Genomic DNA, 13,589 nt, shown 5'->3' on the forward strand with positions numbered 1-13,589 from the left:
GTGTGAGAGATAGGCAGTCATGGCCTCCGTTTTATGAGAGGCTGTGAGGGAAGGTTGTAAAACATGTTTACACTGCATTCAAGTTGCATTTTAAATCAGGGTCATAGCCAAACTGGAGGTGATGGGGGAAGATCTGTGATCAGAGTTCTAGAATTGGATCAGGTTCCGATACGGGAGAAGGCAAAGTCAATCCTTCCAAGTCATTTTCCTCATCAAAAGCACATGCGTAAGTTGTCATTTGCCCTGTGAAGACAAAGATATAGCTACCTATACAAAGGCCACCCCAGCAAAGCAAAGGGAAACACACTGGGAATTAAATCCTCTTCCCCGGGCCCAGTCTAGTTGAGCGTGCAAAGTTGCAGAATTGGAATAAAGCTGAAAAACACCAGGAAATCCAGATTCAGATCTCCTGCATCTCATCTAGTTTGGCCCCGAGAGATTCTTTGTTATTGAAACTAAAACAAGATTCTTATCTAACCTATTAAAAATCACTGCCTGAAAAACTGCCACCCTATCTTAAATATTAGCATATATACAGGCCAGAGTGGTTGCTCAGATAAACATGTGGCATGATTCAAATGTTTCTTATAAGCTATTTTTTCTTATTGGAAAAAGATTCAATTGTTCATTTACCCTGGAGCAGTAATTTGCCAAATTGTGCACTGGGGCACGTTTCTAGCTTGTTGCACTAGAAATATAAGTATTAAAATTTTAAAGAAACTAATCAAAGACTCCTGTAAGCCCAATGTTCTTACCTACTATGTCACGGCATGCAGGTAAGCTCCAGATGTGAGCACCCACCCCCTGCTTCCAGCAGAGGGACATCTGACAACTGCCTCCCTCCCTGTACAGAGCAAAACTGCCTGTCCTCAGAGGAGTCTGCACATTGCACCTCTGGTTTCTCCTTCTTCCAATTGGGGCTGAACCGGAACAGTGACTCACACTGAGATGTGGGGAGAGAGGACCTGCTCTGGAGGCAAGCAATTCCACTTGGAAAACACCGCCTAGAAATATAGTGAGAAAATTTCTTTTTTTAAAGTAGGAAAAAATATTAGCATTGCTGTTTGCCAGAGCAGCAGCATTATTTGCTCTGCTCCCGCTTGCTATTCCAAGAGTTTGCAATAACATGTAAATAATCAAATGCTTTCAGAACCGTGCAGCTAAAAACAATAAGAGATCAACAGCTGCAAATGCAGAGACGCTGCTTAAATCTCATTGTTAGTGCTTCTGCGGTCCTTGCTTGCATCTCTGTAGGAAGGAATGAAAATACCTTGTAAATCACCGTTGCTCACAGCACAAAGCGTTTTGTCTTTCCACAGCACGGGAGAAGGAAAGTATACCTCGTTTAGACGTTTAGATCTGACACCATTTCACCAAACGTGAGAAGAAGCTTGAATAATATGGGGCTTGCCTGGATAATACTTGAGTGTGTAACTTGAGAATGTGAACGAGCTTTGGCCTGACACACTATAAACAGAGAATATGAAGTTTGGGCCAGGCTCTATTGTGCCTATGGGCTTTTCCTGCCTCCATGATCTGAGAATGAGTCGCAGGGTAAGTACAGGCAGATAAATGCAGCACACCCCCCATCTAACATCATGTGATTAAGCACCCACAACCAGCTCCCACTCACCCCACAAGGGCTGGATTCTCAGAAAGGTAGCCTCTGGACACATGCTAATACCAAAAAAATAAGGTGTCGCCCAGGAGAGTTAAAGTTAGCATAAATAAATATAACTCTTCTTTTTTAAAAACATAGATTTTTGCATTTCTTAAGCAAAGCTTGCTGTCAGCTGCAAGTATACTGACATTCGCCGATAGCTTATTTATATAATTACATATATAACTTGTAACATTTCCATGCTACAATTCAGCTATCAAAAATAATGGAATTAGTTGCTTTTCCCTATAAAAAAACCCATTCCAGTAATGCTTATAAAGAATTTCACACACATATCTACAGATATGCCAGCACTTTTAAGCCTGCCAGAGCGCTTTCATAGTCTTTGACTGCTGTTTGCAGAAAACGACAGGAAACTGTGAGAGCTACATTCATATAACTGTGATGCGTGTGTGTATAAATGTATGTGTGTATGTCTAATCTCCAGTTCACAGCATCCTGCCACATTGTGAGCCATCATGTTCAGAGTATGTCAAAGGAACAACAACAAAAATACAAGTAATTGGTTTGGAGAAAACCTTCTTCACAGTTTTAACCTTTTGAGTGAGGTCCATCAGCCAGCACTCCATGGAATTTGATAAGGAGATAAAAACTTTACTTATTCAAGTTACGATTAACAAATGAGAAATGCAATGCAGGAGTGAAATAAAATTTCAACGTACAGTCCGAGTGATAGAGGGAACCCTACCCCCAGCAATCTGTTAAAACCTGGTAGATTTTCATTTAAACTCCAATATGAAGGAATGAAGACCAGTTAAGAACTTCTCAAGAGATGATCCTGTTCAGATGTTCAAACCCAGATAGTGAATACACAACACGGGCAACTGTGGTGCAATTAAGAAATCGGGGGCAGCCTGTGACCTCTTCCAGCATCAATTGCCACTGATTACTAAAACCACCATTTAATAGTCAGCAATGAGTATTAATCCTACTTAAGTCAAGCCAAATGCCCACTTGACCAGTGCCTGTTAACCAGCTTCAAACTCTGGTTTAGTAAGATGGAGAACAGAGCCTGGCTGGTTTCCATTGCAATCAACATCTATGCCAATGGGATGCTTAACTGTAGTTAAGGCAGGCAATGAAAACTGGCATGGAAGGGACATGATCCAACAATCCATTTGTAGTCCAACTGAAATTTAGATACAGTTCCCGACTGCATGGCCTGTTACGCTTGGAACACCACTTCAAGAGAGACTCTGCAATGCAACCTCTGTGTGTGTGTGTGTTTGGATATGTATGCATGTATAAACAGGTTTGCCAAAAATAGATTACCCAGTTAACTTTTAAATATCAATCTAAAGGCAAGAATCCACATTAGAAATTCAGTCCGTCGCTCGAAATTATGCAAGACTCTGCCTTAACGGTTGCTTTCAGTCTTGGACTTTACGCAAGTGGTTGTGATCCATGGCTGTGAAGAAGGTGCACACGGCTGCTGTGATGAAGACGTGCACCCCCTCGTAGAGAAGCTTTGGCGAGAAAACACTCCAGATGAAGAGGTGGTACCGCAGGCCCGTGACCAAGACGATGTACACGGCAACCGGGATGGAACGCAGCAGCGCGTAACAGAAGCAGCCGTGCCCCATGGCTGAAGGATTCCTTTAAATAAAAAAAAAGCGAAACATGATCTCAGCCCATGTCAATGGCCTAGCCAATAATTTCCTTGGGCTGGCATAGGAAAGCCTCTGTAATAAATGAAAGATGGAAGTGGATTTAGGAAACGTGGGACAACCAGCTTCCAGCATTGCAGCCCGTTCTGCAGAGAGCCAAAAACAACTCAGGTGGAGCTATGCCGAGTGGAGGCGTGAGTCTCAATGGATATATTCATTGAGAGCCAGTGTGGTGTAGTGGTTAAGAGTCTCGTAATCTGGTGAACCGGGTTTGCTTCCCCGCTCTTCCACATGCAGCTGCTGAGTGACCTTGGGGCAGTCACACTTCTCTGAAGTCTCTCAGCCCCACTCACCTCACAGAGTGTTTGTTGTGGGGGAGGAAGGGAAAGGAGAATGTTAGCCGCTTTGAGACTCCTTAAAGGGAGTGAAAGGCGGGATATCAAATCCAAACTCTTCTATATGGTTCTTATAGATGCCTCAGCAGGTGCTGTAACTCTCCACCCCCAAAAGTGCACTCCTTCTCCCGAGACAGACAGATGCCAACAACAATAAAGGAGTTTTATAAGGGGTGGGGTGGGGTCACAGCAACCCCACTTCGCAAAACTAAAAGGAATGCTGATGGCTTTGGCTTGTATTATTCATAGATCATTGTATTCTTTTACTGCAGTGCACATGTTTACATACATATTACTTTCATATTTTTTTGCTAAATTGTGTTCCTGGGACTTTGTCTTTCTGTTACCTACAACTGGGGACACCCACCCACCCTTTTTTATTGTACAAGAAAAGCGATGGTTCGGAGGGGGCGGTCTTGCCGCTGCTAAGTTCCAAAGCAGGCCCAAGATGATGGGAACCATCTAAGTGCCGGGCAGAAATCCAGACGTCGACTTAACAGTTCAAGAGATGGTTTGGCAGACACCACATGGCAATCACAGAGAACTAAAAAATAAATAAAAATAAGCCATACTGGTGGCTCCCAAGGCTGTAGATTTATTGCCCATTAACTTTGTAGAGCTATTACACATGACCTTTTGTAAGCCCTGTCATAAAGAGAAGGCTTTGTCATCATGACAGTCAGGGAATAAAGAGAAATGATGGGACTGCTCATACATGAAGACAGCTTTCGCTGAATGGGTAATTGGGAAGGAACCAAAATGAAACATGTCCAATGGGAGCTGTTGCCGCCAAGCAGTAATAGCGCTTTTGGAGCAGCAGTTCCGCCAGTGTGTTCCAGGGAACTGTGGTTTCCTTGAAAGCATGCCAACGGCTCCTCGCGGAGGCAATCAGTAATGGCATGCAAGCTTCTTGGAACGACAGCTTGCCCAGCGCAACTGGCATTCCCTGGCAACATGGGGCCATGGGAAAGTGCTATGTGTTGACTATCAGTTCTCACAGAGAGCTGGGTAATTTGCAACAGGCCTGATGGGGCCCAGTGTGAACTCTGTCTATGTCCCAGAATTCCCTGCACACTGCACAGGTGTTTCACGGTAGAGGAGCAGGGGCTCGTCAGAAGACAATTCTATTGCCTATGTATGTATAAGAAACATGATCCATTGTATGCTGTGGCCCGTGTACTGCACAATACTGCAGATATGGCTCAACTGAAGGTCCTCATTGTTACCCCTATACTATTTTATAAGATATGAGGTGAGAAGCTGCCTGTCAGGTTCTTCAATTGGGAGAAAATTAGTCTCCCTGGTTGAGATGATGATGATGATGATTAATTGAATTTATATACCGCTCTATACCCAGAGGTCTCAGGGCGGTTCACAGAAAAGATAACAATTATTATTATTATTATTTCATTATTTATACCCCACCAATCTGGCTGAGTTTTCCCAGACACTCTGGGCAGCTTCCAAGACATATAAAATACAAAATAATTAAAATAAAGTAATTAAATACAATATACTCCCATGGAGACTACCTTACACTGCATTTAAAACCAAAATCGCGTTTGGATAGAAACTGTTTAGACCACAGCGCCACCCGTGTCCCTTGCAGATTGATACTCAAGGCCAAATAGTAAGAGTGCAAAGAGCAGATTTTTGATTTTTGGCAAAAGACCCCACAGTCCCACTGCATCTGATGGGAGGAAAAGCCTGCTTTGAACTGTCAAAAGGTGACAGGCCAATCCCACTTCATTAATGAAGACGAAAGACTCCAGAACGGAGCCACCTAGCTGGCAGAAAGCCTATCCTTCAGCTTCCACTATCTGGCTCTGCTAGCCACTGGTCTTGTGCCAATTTGATCTTCAAAGCTTGACACAATACAGGCGCAATTATTTCCATTTACTCAACGTGACAATGCGCCCCCACCCGCCAGCATCAAGGCACTCAAGATGATCATTCTAAAGGGCTGGCAACATCAAATATTTGATTCTATACACATCTCTAGCGCTCATCACCAATTATCAAGCTGAGAGGTCCATCTGCTATCATTCAGGTGCACGTCAAATAGCACCGAGGCACCTGAATGTCACATGCATTAGGAACTAGTTAAGATAAGCGAGGTGTGCCTATGAATGTATGGTCAACACAGGGGCAATAAATCCATTTGTTCAGCTACTCTCCACTCCTCAAACCAGACCTGTGTTTCTTCAATGTTTGATACCTATAAAGGTAAAGGCACCCCTGACCATTAGGTCCAGTCGTGGCCGACTCTGGGGTTGCGGCGCTCATCTCGCTTTACTGGCCAAGGGAGCTGGCGTACAGCTTCCGGGCCATGTGGCCAGCATGACTAAGCCGCTTCTGGCAAACCAGAGCAGCACATGGAAACGCTGTTTACCTTCCCGCCAGAGCGGTACCTATTTATCTACTTGCACTTTGACGTGCTTTCGTGCTGCTAGGTTGACAGGAGCTGGGACTGAGCAATGGGAGATCACCCCATCGCGGGGATTCGAACCACCGACCTTCTGATCAGCAAGTCCTAGCTCTGTGGTTTAACCCACAGCGCCACCCGCGTCCCTTGATACCTATAGGCTGGGTTTTAGGAGGCAGGTGCCGCCGTTGTTTATTGGAAACATTTGCCACAGTTCAGCCAAGGCTCCCAGAGGAGCTTACAGTACAGTGCATTACAGAGCCTAGTGGGTTAGAGCATGGTGCTGGTAACGTTTGCAGGTTCGATCCCCGTATTCCTGCATTACAGGGGGGTTGGACCAAATGATCCTTTGGGTCCCTTCCAACTCGTACAGTTCTACATATTTTTATTGATCAGTGTTCATAAGGACAATCTCCTTGCAAATTCCAGCTAGATCCCTACACTTTGGCGGGGAGGGGGGAGGGACAGAAGAGGGAGGCTGCAGAATACAATGAAATTTGAGAACTAAAGTGAATCCTCTTGAACACTGTGCTTTATCAGGAGTTTCTTCCCTCTCCAATGTTAGCCTATTGATGAACCAAGGTCAGCTAAAAGCTCTCCAGGTTCCTTGCCTGCGTCAGGAGCATGAACCATACCATGAATAACACTTGTGATTCTGTGGCGGCTGTTAAGGGATTCTGACAACACAGCCTCTGCGTCCTGGGAGGACGTATTTATGCAGGCTTTGCAGCCGGCGCTAGAATTGTGTACTGCACAAAAAACAGCTTATTAAGTTTAATAAAGGGTTGGAGGAGGAGTGGGGGGAATGCGCTGTAGTTTTTGTAATGCAAAACAGAATTACAGGCACACAGGCAATCTCTCTGATGCACAGTAGGTGCTTGCTAAGTCTGTAGAGACGCAATACCAAAGCACTTGGTAAACAAAATGATGTGCCGCTGAACATGCTAGTCATTGGATTGAGCAAGTAATGGTTGTCACAGGCCTAAACGCTGGTTTTTATATTGGGCGGTAGTGAGACTGATAAGCCAATCTCTACTTTGAAGTGAAGATCACAGCAACCTGGCAATAATTCAATGGCAGGTCCTGTTCTCTTAATATAACCTCTGGCAAGTCAGGATTTTCCCAGCTTGTGTGCTAGTGAGGCAGAGAGGCTAAGTGCCTGAACTGTGGAATCAGGAAGACCTCAGTCCTCATGCCGTCCCTCCTGCCCACCCATGGAATCTGCAATATGGAAATAATGGCGACCAACCTGGCAGGTTGTTAAGAGGATCACTGCCTTGGTCGGGCTGAACCTGTGCTGGGAAAGACACAGGGAGTTCCACCCTGTTCATTCTTTGGAATTTGTTCATTTCCCCCCCAAAAAATATAGTCCGCCCCCCCCCCACAAGGTCTGAAGGACAGTGGACCAGGTCCCTGCTGAAAAAGTTTGCTGACCCCTGGTTTAAATTATACTCTGGGTGTAAGAATTAAGGCCCCCGCTTGAGCTCTGAGTATCCACGTGAAATACCGATGGCACAAATTACCAAGGAAGGAAGAAGCCAACATGTTTTAACTACACAGCATTAAACCCTTCTCTGGCCATTCACATATTTTCACATTACAGTGGTACCTCGGGTTACATACACTTCAGGTTACAGACTCCACTAACCCAGAAATAGTGCTTCAGGTTAAGAACTTTGCTTCAGGATGAGAACAGAAATCATGCTCCAGCGGCATGGTGGCAGCAGGAGACCCCATTAGCTAAAGTGGTGCTTCAGGTTAAGAACAGTTTCAGGTTAAGTACGGACCTCCGGAACGAATTAAGTACTTAACCCGAGGTACCACTGTATTATGACTTGCATCTGAACAGAATCCTTTTAGGGCTCTCGGTCGTCTTCTTTGCATTGCCATGTGGCTGTTGTTCATTTACCTCTCCTGCCCCTGGGTATTTTTCTACTTAGCTATATAAAGGTTTTGGAATGAAAACACATTTTTTAAAAACTGGTGTTAATGTGACTGTTGCTGCAAGGATTGAATTAGCTTGTCAGTGGCAATACCTCAACAGGGGTATTTTCCTTTTAAAGGATCTGAACCACACTGCATATGGGCAAAATTCACCCATCTAGTAAGGCTTTAGGAAACTAAAAGGAACACAACCAATTAAACTAAGAATCTATTTTAAGAACATGAACAATATTTGCAGCTCTTTAATCAAGCAGTCCAGCCAGGAAAATTTGTCATTCTGATGTAATGCAATTAATCTTTTTGCCAAATTTTCCAGTTGCTGTTGTTCGTCCTAAGTTTTAATAGGAACTGTTTGCGTTGTTTTAAAAAAATGGAGATTATATACTTAAAACAAACACTTTCATCCCACTAGGGCTTGTCCAAACATTACTTCTGGAGCCGATATTAAATGATTTTAACATAGTTCAAATTAATTAAAAATACTGTAAATACGTTTCTCTTAATTGTCAAGTCATCTTAAGTTAATGTTTTAAGTTGCTGTAAAATAGATTATGAATAGTTATTAACTAAACATTTGTTTAGTTGAGTCATTTTTCCAATATGTAACTCAAAGTACTTATTTCTTTTTGGCAACTAATTTTTAAAGTAATAGAAAATAATAAAATATAATAATAATAAAAACTATAAATGCCCCACCAGGCATTTGCAGCTGGCTACAGGGTAGTGGCAAGTTTGACATGGCAATTTTTATGTTGTCATTTTAAGCATGTAAGCTGCTGTTTTTATTGTCGTCTAGTTTTTACTTTGGAGTTTATTAGTGCTTTTATTTGATACTTGTAACATAAGCAGCTTTTGCGATCCTTATAGGGGAGGAAGGTGATTTTATTATTTTATTATATATATATATATATATATATATATATATATATATATATATATATATATATATATATATATATATATATATATATATAATATTAACTACCATATTTTAAAAAGGAGAAAAGCGACAAGGTCTCCTGAGTTTGCTATTCTCCGGAGTTTTTACCAGGAAGCCCCACCAACGGCTTCAAATTAGCTTACATATAATGAGAAAGCTTCAAAACCAGTGCTCATACATATTCAGCCGCAAGCCCTTTATATTGTGAATATACACATTCACTCAATATTGGGAGGGTCCTACAATTTTTGGATGGCCTTGTTGGCCAGGCCAAAAACCCTAGTCACCACCCCCAAAAGGGAAGGGTAGGTGGGGACAGAGGCCAACTGGGTGATGCTGATTGAAGGTACCTCGAGTGCCCTCAGGCTATGCCATCCCACTCCCTGCTCCCCATCATTCCTACTCTGAATCAGGAAAAGCCAACAGGTGTGGAGATTTTGGATCTTTGTAATCAAGGCTCTCCAATGCTCTTGACCACATAGCCATATCCAGGCATGGTCTCCCGCCACTGACCGACTCTCCCGGCAAACTGATGGGATCCATGAACTTTTAAATCCAGGCATAGGCAAACTTGGCCCTCCAGATGTTTTGGAACTACAACTCCCAGATCCCTAGCTAACAGGACCAGTGGTCAGGGATGATGGGAGCTGTAGTCCCAAAACATCTGGAGGGCCGAGTTTGCCTATGCCTGCCATATCCCATTCGTGTTATTCTGAGCCAAAGCAGAAAAAGAAAGCACACCTTTTCCAACCCTTAGGATCAGACTTCTGACACTAAACCTCCGCTGCCTTCTTCAGGAGAAGGAAAGGCAGGACTTTTGTACACAGCAAACAGCAATGGCTGCGTCAGGAGCTCCTTTGAAATGAGGCTGATTTAAGCCTCATTTGTGAAAATGTCTGTAGTGGTTGCTTCTGTGAAAAGCAAAGGCTTTGAGGAGCCAGTAGTTTGTTTGGGGCAGCCATAGGCAAACTCGGCCCTCCAGATGTTTTGGGACTACAACAGCCATCATCCTTGGCTAACAGGACCAGTGGTCAGGGATGATGGGAGCTGTAGTCCCAAAACATCTGGAGGGCCGAGTTTGCCTATGCCTGCCATATCCCATTCGTATTTTGAGCCAAAGCAGAAAAAGAAAGCACACCTTTTCCAACCCTTAGGATCAGACTTCTGACACTAAACCTCCGCTGCCTTCTTCAGGAGAAGGAAAGGCTAAGGAATAAACCCTTCACAGACCCAGAGTGGAGTCCCTAAGACAATTGGATGGTGTCTTGAACGCCTCCTTCCGGCAACTCCTGCAGCTAAGCTGGTGCCAAACGTATTGCTCTGCCTTCCTTTGGACCACATCAGCGAGGCCGGGGGAGTGGGGTTTTGTCACCTGGGTAGCCCAGGACCTCCATACACACAGCCTAAGGCTGCATCCCAGGAAAGTCACTTTGGTGCTGCCAGCGCAGCAGTTTGACTCCATTGTCAACACTCCATTGTGTGATGGCCTGGGATTCGGACTCGGAGGCTGAACCTGAGGAATCCCAGCCTGCGCAGGATTCCCCGCCTCCAGAACCAGCTGAGCCGGGGCTGGGGCTTGAGCCTGAAGGGTCCTCACCTGTACTGGATCCTCAGGTGCAGGCACCAGCTGAATCCGCTCTGGCTCCTGAGGTGATGGAGGGCCCACTGCCTGCAGGTGCTCCACTCTCAGCCCCATCAGAGGAGGCTGAGGTTGCCTCTGGGTCCGGTAACCCTCCAGCCTCTCCTGAGCTGCAGAGGCTCAGGGCAGAGAGGCGGAGGGAACTAAGTTCTCGCAAGAGGAGTGCTCACCTCCAGGCCAGGAGAGGCCCCTGTGGACCGGGGCCGCCCTATGCCTCGGGGCAGATAAAAGCCAGCCAGCCCCAGTCTAAGTTGTGGGAGCTCCTGACCTCCCCCGAGTCCCTGCCTTGGACCCAGCTTCAGCTTTGATGGACTGCCTCCATACTGCACCCTCGACCTCGGACTGGACTCGGACCTTGCCTCACGGATAACCCACGGGACCAGCACACATTGTCTCTTGAGACAGACAGATGCCAACAAAGCCTTTTCGAAATGCTAATATGGGGGGAAATGTGGACAATTGCAAGGCAGAATCTGCAGGCAGGTATGTTTATCCCCCCTGCCCAGGAATTCTCTCCCCAGCCACCAGTAGTTTTTCACTTCTTTTCTCCAGCCAGACTCTAAAAACCCAATTGCTGGATCAGTGGGCAGAATAAAAAACAGCCTCCTGCTTGCCTGCCAGTCCTGCCCTCTTAAACGTTCCATTATCTCGGCCCACGCAACTTTGAGAACACGCATTTGCCAAAACGTCTCCAGCTCGCCCCTTAGGCTTGCGAAGTTCGCTGGAGCATGGACTGTGACATTCAGCACACAGCCAGGAAGAAATTAAACATTTAGCAGTATTTATAAAGCTGCGGTCAGTGCAAAAAAAACCCAAACACACAGATTACCTGCTCACATCGGAGCTCAAATAGCACAGCAAGTGAATGGCCCACAACAAAGGTCCAGAGTACGTCGCAAATCCAGTTAGGAAGATGGCCGGGATCTCCACGTAGTTATCAAGCCCGACAAAGCCAGCCGAAACGTCCACAGATGCAATGCTGTTTGAGTTGCCCTGCAAGAAAAGGAAAATACTGAGCAGCTAGATCCACACAGTGAAAATTTGAAAGCTATTCTGCGAGGTAAAGGTATCCAAGATACACCTCGAGGTCATAAGGGGTAGGAGGCCTTTCAGAATTCTGTCTTTACAGCTTTCCCCCAGGCCAGGGGCAGGGAATACTTTTAGCCCAAAGGGCAACACTCTGACTAGTGGGCAACTGTCCAGAGGCTGTGATTCAGCCACAGAGAAGTCAGAGGTTTCTACATGCACCGTATTTTTTGCTCTATAAGACACACTTTTCCCCTCCTAAAAAGTAAGGAGAAATGCGTGTGTGTCTTATGGAGCGAGTCCAGGCTCCATGGTTTCAGTGAAAACAACGTGAAGCCTCCAGAGTGCAGTGGGAGCTCCCGCTGCGCTCCAGAGGCTTTGCGTTGCTTTCGCTGAAGCCAGGAGAGCAAGAGGAGTCGGTGCGCACTGATCCCTCTTGCTCTCCTGGCTTCGCTTCGCTGGAGAGGTGCTGCGCAGCTTTCCCTCTCTACGCAGCACCCCTTCAGCGAAGCGGGAGGAGAAATGGAAGGGGCTCCGTTTCTCCTGCCGCTTCACTGAAGGAGCGCTGCGTAGAGAGCGAGAGAATATATTTTCTTGTTCTCCCCCTCTAAAACTAGGTGCGTCTTATGGTCGGGTGCATGATATAGAGCGAAAAATACGGTACATCTCTCCATCCAGTAAGAGGCATTATTATAGATCAAGGATCCTTCCAGCCAGGCAGAAGAACTGCAGGAGTGTGGCATTGTCAGTGAAGGGGGTGGCCTGGGGAAGCATCTCTAGGGCCCGTTACACAAGACCGGAAGTTCCACACTCAAGCCCTAGACATTAAACAGGTGTCAACTATATCATGTTTCCTGCTGCCTTCTTAAGAAACCTTTCTGTTTCCCAAGCATTTCTGGATCATTATTGTCATCAACAAAAGGCCACTGATCACATATGATCACATGTGCAATATGTTCTGCTATATTTTATGCTTTTTTTATTTCCCTTATAGTACACTGTTTATGTCTGTGCGTGTGCATTTTTTAAAATATAAATTTCCTAAAGAAATAAGACCATTAATAGTAACAGAGACCTGGAGACTCGATCAGCCCCCAACCTCAGGAAGCTGTCCACTATTGAATTGACTTTTTTTTTTAATTGAAATTGAAATACTTTATTGTCACTTGTACAACTTGTATACAGTAAGATTACACGAGCACCACCCACTCAGCTCTCTTAGTCTCATTTACTGACCCACCAAACCCAAAAGTCAGTTGCCCTGTTGTTATCTTTTCATTCAGCAGCCTAACAGCCCATGGATAGAAGCTGTTATTTACCCTGTTGGTGCAAGTAACCATGCTTCTGTATCTTCTGCCTGAGGGCAGGAGATCAAGAAAGTGCTGGCCAGGGTGTGAATCATCCCTGAGAATTTTCCTCACTCTCCTGAGGCAACGTTCTTCCGCAATGTCACCCAGTGGATTCACGGGACAGCCCATAATATCTTGTGCCGTATTCACCACCCTCTGTAGGCACTTCCTATCAGTTGATGTCAAACCAGCGTACCACACCATGATGCAGTATGAAAGGACACTGGTAGAAGGACTGGTAGAAGGAGATCATCAAATGTTGATTGACATCGTTCTTTTGCAATACTCTGAGGAGATGGAGTCTCTGTTGGGCTTTCTTAACCACCTGGGTTGTATTAATTTTCCAAGTAAGGTCTTCACTTCTTCACTGAGATAAACTCCTAGGAATTTAAACGAGAAGACTCTCTCCACACTGCCCTCCCAGATGTACAGCGGGGCTAGTTCTCCTCTCTTCCTCCGAAAGTCCAACACCATCTCCTTTGTCTTGCTGATATTAGGGTGCAAGTTGTTCCCTAGGCACCATGTAGATATTATGCACCTCACTCAATTTCTTAAACAGACATAAGCAAAGATCCCTTTAAGT

At 45.2% G+C, this 13,589-nt stretch overlaps 1 protein-coding gene across 2 annotated transcripts in view; it reads right to left on the minus strand.

Annotated features, from left to right (window-relative positions):
- Nucleotides 1-1,718: 1,718 nt before the first annotated feature.
- Nucleotides 1,719-13,589, minus strand: part of PIGG (phosphatidylinositol glycan anchor biosynthesis class G (EMM blood group)) — a 55,228-nt gene continuing 43,357 nt past the window's right edge. For both annotated transcript variants that reach the window (XM_081893915.1, XM_081893914.1), the window contains 2 exons: nt 11,461-11,624; nt 1,719-3,277 (listed from right to left, as the gene is read on the minus strand). In XM_081893915.1, coding sequence (XP_081750041.1) covers nt 3,052-3,277; nt 11,461-11,624 — 390 coding nt within the window. In that variant the 3' untranslated portion in view covers nt 1,719-3,051. The remainder of the gene's footprint in view (nt 3,278-11,460; nt 11,625-13,589) is intronic.

This window comes from Podarcis melisellensis (genome assembly GCF_964234715.1).
Source record: "Podarcis melisellensis genome assembly, chromosome: 17".
Lineage (NCBI taxonomy): Eukaryota > Metazoa > Chordata > Lepidosauria > Squamata > Lacertidae > Podarcis > Podarcis melisellensis.